At 54.0% G+C, this 8,287-nt stretch overlaps 1 protein-coding gene across 3 annotated transcripts; it reads left to right on the top strand.

Annotated features, from left to right (window-relative positions):
* Positions 1–379: 379 nt before the first annotated feature.
* BHLHA9 (basic helix-loop-helix family member a9) lies at positions 380–6,500 on the top strand. 3 transcript variants are annotated; one of them, XM_060134625.1, is made up of 3 exons: positions 380–623; positions 4,375–4,667; positions 4,766–6,500. In XM_060134625.1, exon 3 carries the CDS (start codon positions 5,342–5,344, stop codon positions 6,005–6,007), a length of 666 nt encoding a protein of 221 aa, XP_059990608.1. In that variant the 5' UTR covers positions 380–623; positions 4,375–4,667; positions 4,766–5,341; the 3' UTR covers positions 6,008–6,500. The 3 variants fall into 3 exon arrangements, with proteins under 3 accessions (XP_059990608.1, XP_059990607.1, XP_059990606.1); XM_060134624.1 differs by having other exon boundaries at positions 4,509–6,500; XM_060134623.1 differs by having other exon boundaries at positions 380–536; positions 4,375–6,500.
* Positions 6,501–8,287: the final 1,787 nt, after the last annotated feature.

Below are 8,287 nucleotides of genomic sequence, written 5' to 3' on the forward strand. Positions count from 1 at the left end.
TCAAGATAGCCACAAAAATACCTTGTCTCATTCAAGTCCTTACTCAGATGTCACCTTCTCAGGTGGGCTTTCCCTGACCCCTCCCACCCCCACATTCTCCACTTTCTATCTTTTCTGATTTTATCTTTTCTGTACCATTTATCACTTTCTAATATATTCTAATAGTACTTATTTACTACATAAATTACTTATTTTCCTTATTATTTGCTCTCTGCACTTGAATATGACTTCCGTGAAGCCAGCTTTTTGCCTGTTTAATTCACTACTCTGCACCAGTAACTAGAACAGGAAGCAGTCATCACATTTTTGTTGAATGAAGGCACAGAGCCTGAAACTGAGCCCAGAACTGCCAGATTCCACATTTCCCCCACGCCAAGTTTCTCTCTAAGTTGAACGCTGAGGATCCCGGTCTGGGAGAGAAGGGAGGCTGTGGGCCTTTCTGGAGGCCAGCTCTCCGGAGATGACGGGGTTCTCAGGACGCCCTGGACTCGGTTTCTCCGGAAGGCCCGTCCCTGGATCCCGGCTTTCTCTCCAAGGTGGGAGTTCTGTCTTCCCTCGGGGGAGCGACGCCGGAACTTCCCGGGGAAGAGCAGGAATTTCTGAAATCCAAGCCCCGCCGAGAGGTAATAGGTACCTTCGCGGCCGTCAGCGGAATCTCCCGGCCCTAAATCACGAGCGCGGCCCCTCCTCCCCGCGCCCGCCTCCTGGCGGCCCGGCCGGGAGAGTGGCGCTCCCCGCGGGGGCGGATTCCAGCCGCGCGGCGGGAGGGACGGGCCGCCGCTGCAGATGCCGCGGAAATGCCTGCTCCGCCGCCGGCCTTTGAAGTCGGCCCAACCCCGCTCGAGGCCCCCGCGAGCTGCACGCCCCGGGGGTCGCAGCCGGGGATCACACGGGTCCCCTCGGATTCCAGGGATTCGTGGGAAGGGGGCCGAGTGGGGCGGGGGCGCTTCTCTCTGGGAGCCCCGGCCATTTGTCAGCAGTGTGTGGCCTCAGAATTATTAACTTGGAGCCGAGGGTCATTTCCTGACGTGTGCGGGGAAGGGCGGAGGAGCCGGCCTGGAGAAGTAGGACACGCGGGAAGGAAAAGCCAGAATTGTTCTAGGGAAGGGATGGGACGGCAGGCCTGCTCCCGGCATCGGGGAACTTGTGCCCTTGGGACACTGTTTTTACTTTCACTGACCTCCTTTTCATATCGATTTGAGGGTTCATGGTCGGGGGCCAGCAGAGAAATCTGTGGTTCAACCTCGTTTTCTTTCCTTGCTGCTATTCTACGACTATATTGTTACATTTGAGCCCCAGAGGTGTCTATTGCCATGAGTATTTTTTCCTCCATCCAAGTATAGGTGGGGACGTTCTCAAGTTAATGTGCAAGAAGAAAATTGTGTGTACTCAAAATTATCTTTGAATAAGACTTAAATTAACCTTAAATAAGTCATTATGTGTACAATCCTGAACATTCTTAAGCAAGGTAAAATTTAGATTGGGCTAGGTTCTGGAAGAACAAATATATATTTCTGAACATCTGAACCACTTTGCTCTTAACTCAGAAGTTTGAATTCAATAGATCTGGGGTGGGGTCTGAGAAGTTATAATGTACTGCTGCTGCCACCACAACCACATGGGTGAATACAGCTTTGGCAATTATCAAATTCCCCCCAGGTGACTGGGGGCGGTGGGGAATTCTATGGCATTTCTTTTTGGCTGCAAGGTTTACTTCCTTCTATTTTAATATGGAGCTATATACTTTTTTTTTTTTTTGCCACACCGCATGGCATGTGGGATCTTAGTTCCCTGACCAGGGATTGAACCCATGCCCCCTGCAGTGGAAGCGCGGAGTCCTAACCACTGGACTGCCAGGGAAGTCCCATGGAGCTTCTGTATACTTAATATACGTGTTCATGGCTGTCAACACACGTGACAGCCTATAGCACTGGGCCTGGTATTTAGTACATGTTCAATAACTGTTTACCAGATTTGAATATAGAGCTTGTTTGATCAGACCAGTGTGGAGTTTCCAGAGTTTCGTGAATATCTTTTTTTCGTTTTTTTTTTTTGGCTGCGTTGGGTCTTTGTTGCTGCACGCGGGCTTTCTCTAGCAGTGGCAAACAGGGGCTACTCTTCATTGCGGTGCGCAGGCTTCTCATTGTGGTGGCTTTTCGTTGCAGAGCACAGACTCTAGGAGGGTGGGCTTCAGTAGCTGTGGCGCACGGGCTCAGTAGTTGTGGCTCGTGGGCTCTAGAGCACAGACTCAGTAGTTGTGACACACGGGCTTAGTTGCTCCGTGGCATGTGGGATCTTCCCAGACCAGGGCTCGAACCCATGTCCCCTGCATTGGCAGGCGGATTCTTAACCACTGAGCCACCGGGGAAGCCCTTGTGAATATCTTAATATCAGGGATGGCACTATTTATTCAATATTCAGCAAATATCTCCTTGCATCCACTATGTACCAGGCACTGTGCTAGGTACTGGGAATATAGAAGCGACCTGGATGTGGATCCAGCATGAACATAGAAGTATTGAATACGATATGTAGATAACCAACAAGGACCTACTGTATAGCACAGGGAACTATACTCAATATTTTGTAATAACCTATAAAAGAATCTGAAAAGAATATATATATATTCTTATATATATATATACATACATGTACATACATATATATATCTGAATCACTGTGCTGTACACCTAACACAACACTGTAAATCAACTACACTTCAATTTTTAAAAAAAGACATATAAATACATGGGAAAAGAAGCATAATATGATCTGCTACATGCTAAGGTGGGGTAAAGCACAGAAGGGGAGGGTTCGGGGCTGGCTTCACAGATGAAATGTTGGCAAGCAGCCGGGGCTGGTGACCCACTGCAGACCACTGAACTCAATCCACATCTCCAGCAGGCAGAGGCCTAAGGCCTTTCCAACACGTGCATGCAGGTGGCTGCAGGCTGATCCCGAGTCCCCTCAGGCTACTCCTGGCTTACAGGGCCCTGGCTTACCTGCAGTGGAGGGTCAGGTTGGCAAGTGGGCACTGGCCTGTCACTTCTGCTCTCTGAGGCTCCCCCTGGGGTCCAGCAGCCGTCAGCTCAGCTGGGGACAGAGTTAGAATTAGCCAAGCAAATCCCAGGTAGCGAATCTCCGTCCCAGGAGGCAGGCAGTTGGGCTGCTTCGGACTGCTCCTAGCTTCCAGCGCAGATTCTCTATATTTTTCCTGCTTGTCTGTCTCCATTTGGAGGACCCTCCCCCCCCCCCACCTTCCCAGTCTTCTCTACAGCAGCCAAGCTTTTTATTTTCACACGCAGTTGAAACTATTTGACTATCTCGATGACTGTTGTTTCAAAGGGCAGATGCAAGGCCTCTATTACCTACAGGTGGTCGGTGGAGGCTGTCCGCACTGGGGGTGGAGAAGTGCTCACTGAGCCCAGAACGCAGGCCCAGCACAGAAGGGTTAGGAGCTCTGTGCTGTGTTAGGGGTTAGGTCTTCAAATAGGAGCCACGCTACCTGATTTGAAATCCTGGCTCAGCAACAGCTCAGCCCTCTGACTTGGGGCAGATTCCTTAACTCTTTCAGTCTCAAGTTTCCAGTCTGTAAAATGGGTATTATAAAAATAGAGCCTTCCCTATAGGATTGCTGTGAGGCTCAGGCTCAGGGTAGAATCCTGCTTGAGGCCTGCATTTCTGTATGGTTGTGTGTCTGTGGTTTCTAGGGACGGTGGGAAACGGCCTGAGAGGTGAAAACATCCAGCTGTAGCTGCTTCCATTCACTTTTAAATTTCACAGACATTGCAGATTTGGGGACTAGAGCCCTAGAAATAGTGTCCTTAGGGTGCTTACAGTCTAGTAGGCAAGGCAGAAAATAAAACCAAAGAACAGCCCTATTCTTTTTCTCCATAGAGCAATTCATAGTTTGAAGTAATGGGGTTGTTAGTCCGCTGTTTGGCGAGATGGATGTGAACTCCATATCCATCCCAGCTGATCACACAGTCTTGGCATTTTGGAGGCATTTGGATTGTGGCTGGGAATGATATTGACCTTGGTGCTCCATACAACTTACTTGTGGATGCCGGAAATTCCATTGCGGGGGGAGTCTTTCTCTAGGACTAAGCATTATTCTTTTTCTGATACCCTGTGTAAAATTAAAAATCCCTGGGGTGGGGGGTGGTGAGTGGGTTCACTGAGTTCATAACATGGCAGTGCTGTGTCTTTTTTTTGTTTTGTTTTTAACATCTTTATCGGAGTGTAACTGCTTTACAATGGTGTGTTAGTTTCTGCTTTGTAACAAAGTGAATCAGTTATACATATACATATGTTCCCATATCTCTTCCCTCTTGCGGCTCCCTCCCTCCCACCCTCCCTATCCCACCCCTCTAGGTGGACACAAAGCACCGAGCTGATCTCCCTGTGCTATGCGGCTGCTTCCCACTAGCTATTTTACGTTTGGTAGGGTATGTATGTCCATGCCACTCTCTCACTTCGTCCCAGCTTACCCTTCCACCTCCCCACAGTGCTGTGTCTTGAGCTGCTCAAGGACTCTGGACTCCAAAAGATGCCCTGATGGGTACCACAAGGGGAGCCAGGGGGCCACCAGACAATCACCATCACCCTCTGAGTCAGCACTCAGCCCAGCTCTGCCTGCGGAAGAGGGAGGTAAAGAGAGATAGGAGGTGAGTTAAGGCCCAAGCAAAATCCAAACTCAGAATCACAGCCAGCCTCACTCTGGGAGCTGAGAAAGCCAGAAGTTCCCGGTCCATCTCATCTGCAGGCCCTGCTCTAGCTGATCTGCCCCTCCCTTATCGGTCCCGCTGGAACAGTCATGCTTTCCTCTGTGACAGCCCCGTGGTTGCCCACAGGACTTGACAAAACTTTCAAGGTTCTTTAAACACACTCAACTACAAAACTGGGGCCCTTCTGTGCACCTATCAGCTCTCCTGCCCGGAGGCCAAATGTGGCACTCTTTTTGGGGTCGGGAGGAAGAAGGTGGAACCCAGCCACCGCAGAGAGGCCCTGGAGTGAAGCAGGGCAACCTCTCCCCGCGGCTGGAGCACTGCCCTGGGCGTGGCCCGGCTGCCCATCTGATCCCTTCCTACAAGAATCTGCATGCGTCCTCCCTTCCTTGCTTCCTTCCTCTGGGTTCCTCCCTCACCAACCTACCTGGAGGCAGGTAATAAAGCAGGATGAGGGAGATGGATGGATGGGGAGGGCGGAGAGCCACGTGGTGCCATAAAGCCCAGCCAGAGGGCCTGTCCCGGGAGTGTCCAGACTGCAGGAGTCAACGCTCGGAAGGTGGACTGTCAGGCTTGTGAGCCGGAGCCGGGGCGCCAAGGCCCGGGAGAAGGCCATGCACCGAGGCGCGCCGGGACCAGGCCTCAGGGGCCTGAAGGGGGACGAAGGCTCTGCCCAGGACTTGGGGAGCTCTTGCCTGGAGGCCGGGAGGGATTTTGGGGTGCTGAGAGAGAACAGCAGTCCCCGCGACCTGGGCGAGGCAGAGGAGGTGGTGGGCAGCAGAAAGCGCAGCCGGCCGGTGCGGTCGAAAGCGCGGCGCATGGCGGCCAACGTGCGAGAGCGCAAGCGCATCCTGGACTACAACGAGGCCTTCAACGCGCTGCGCCGCGCGCTGCGGCACGACCTGGGCGGCAAGAGGCTCTCCAAGATCGCCACGCTGCGCAGGGCCATCCACCGCATCTCGGCGCTCTCCCTCGTGCTGCGCGCCAGCCCCGCGCCCCGCTGGCCCTGCGGGCACCTGGAGTGCTACGGCCAAGCCGCGCGCGCTGGGGACGCGGCGGACGCGGGCTCCAGCCCGCCGCAGCCTGCGCCGCTGCCCGCCGGGCCCTTCGCGCCGCGCTGCGCCTCGTGCTTCCTGCACACGCCCCTGGGACAGGCCAGGGCGGTGGCCGAGGCGCGGGGCGTGGCCCAGGCCTCCGCGGGAAGCTGGCGCCGAAGTCTCGGGGCTCCCTCTGCCTGGCCGCGGGGCCACCTGCGAGCGGGCCCCGGGCTGGGCTACTAGCACTCCTGACCCGGCGCCGAGAGCACCCGCGGGCCTGGAGGAAGGCCGGCCTGGGAGGAGCCAATGACCTGATGACTACAGAAGGGAAGATTATAAAATCATCCTGGGCATAGCTGAATGGGCTGAGGCCAGAGGGGGAAAGGAGGCGCTTTGCCAGTGGGAAGGAACTCTGAGCCTGGGGCTGCACCCCTTAACACCCCGCCCCCCCAATCCCAGCCAGGGTTGGCAGCTCCAAAAGGAGCAGGATCCTGCTGGGTTCTTACCTTTGGACTCGATGAACTCTTCTTGGAAAGTGACTTTTGCATCCCTGTGCCTCTAAGTCCTGCTGTTTGTTAGGAGAATGGGGACTTTTGGACAGGGGGGTGATGGTATGTGGGAGTGTGGGTGGCAGCTGGTGTGGTCTGACGGCACAGTGTGGGGTCCCCTCCCCCTGCCTGTGCTGAGGCCCCAAGTCTGTGATCCGGGAGAGGCCATCAGGAGCAGCTAAATAAAAAGGAGAAGCTATGGTCTCTGTCTGCTACCAGGACTCTATTGGGCCCAGTAGCCCAGGGTGGCAAGAAGGCCTGAGGGGCTTGAGGCCTGGAGGCTCACCCTGGAATGTTGGGCCCTGGCCTGAGTGAGGCCCACAGGTAGGTACTTGAAGACACTGGTTCCTGGTGAGACCCCAGGTGTGACGGAGCATTGTGAGGGGCACTGCGGGAGAAGACATTATCTGGAGACAGGAGGCGGGACTGGGAGGCTAAGGATGTGGTCAGCCTCCTCTCTGGCCCCCCGGCAGAGCTGCTGTCTGCAGTGAGCCACAGAGATGGTGGCAATGAGGGCGGAGTCTGGGCCAGTCTCAGGGAAGGAAGCTGAGGCCAGGGCCAAGGATTGGGGGGTAAGTCCTGCCTGTACCCCAAGCTATGGGCGGATGGAGCTCCCAGGGAAGAGTGGGCCAGTGCAGCCAGGGCCTCTGTGATGAGGGGCAGACTTGGAATCCAGGAAGATGGGCCTCGGGCCAAGGCTGCTGAGGAAGTGGGCGGGACAGCCAGCCCCCCCAGAGAAGTCTGGAGAGCTGCTCTGCATCTAAGGTGAGCGCTCCGGGCTCGTGTCCGGTCTCACTTGGGCTGACCTGGCTGATGTTGCAGGTGCTTCTTGCTGGGGTGAGGACCCAGGTGTGCCAGGGGAGGCCTGAGGGCTTGCTGGTCTCCTTGGAGAGCTGGGCTCTTGCCAGCTTGGGGTGGGGGGAGTTATGCAGCTCAGAATGGGGGACCCCACAGAAGCTGGAGAGATGCCTGTAGTCACCCAGGGAGGAGTGAAGTGTCCCCAGAACAGCTGAGATGAGGCTCACCGTCCTGATTACAGGTGTCTTTGCTTTCTGCAAGTGAGACACTGGCTGCCACACTTGGCATCAGGTCCACAGGCCTCAGGGCTCCAAATTTCACAGGGCAGGTAGATACAGATCACGGGAGGGCTTTGACTCTGGGGCAGAGGGGTCTTGGGGCCTAGCTAGGAGCAAAATGTGGGACTCTGGCCCCAGGCCTGCCCGCTGAGCCTGCCCTATAAGGGAGAGGCAGTGTCACAGTCTAAGAGCGGAAAGGAAAGAGCCAGACCGGCCTGGAAACCAATCTCTGTTCTGCCACTTACTACATGTGTGACCACTTAACCTCTCTAAGCCTCTAGTGCCTCACCTCTGACACAGATGATTCCACCTCAGGGTGGCTGTGAGCATTAACATTCGTTCTAAGGTACAGTTTCTGGCAATGAGAAGGTTTTCCACAACTTAGTACTGTTTGCATATTATAATTTTATGACAGACCAGCCTGGACAATGCTTCCACCTTGCTTCCGCCTCAGGTTTCTATTCTCTGGAAACATAATAAAATGACCATCAAGTCCTGCTTTCCAAAGTTCCAGGATGGAAAGAAACGACGTTCTTCCCCGCTGAGGGCGCCCCCAGGGCTTTGAGCCTAGGTACTTCCATCCGTACAATGGGCTGAAATAAGTACTCACATCATAGACTGTTGTGCAGACTAAAGGAGAGAATGCATTTAAGGCACTTAGCACAGTGCCTGGCCCACAAAGCACTCACTGCATGGAAGCTATTAAGACGAGTTCTATTCACAGGGTTGTTATGAGGAGAGAATGCATGGGAAGGTGTTTTATAAACTAAAGCCCCCAACACGTTAGTTAGTAACATTGTTTCATCAGGGCTATTTGTTTGAGTGCACACATCTGCATATTTCCAAGATGATACGTATTTGCCTGGCATTCTCAGGTTTTTTAACGTGTACACACTTTG

The sequence above is a fragment of the Lagenorhynchus albirostris genome, chromosome 20, assembly GCF_949774975.1.
Source record: "Lagenorhynchus albirostris chromosome 20, mLagAlb1.1, whole genome shotgun sequence".
NCBI lineage: Eukaryota > Metazoa > Chordata > Mammalia > Artiodactyla > Delphinidae > Lagenorhynchus > Lagenorhynchus albirostris.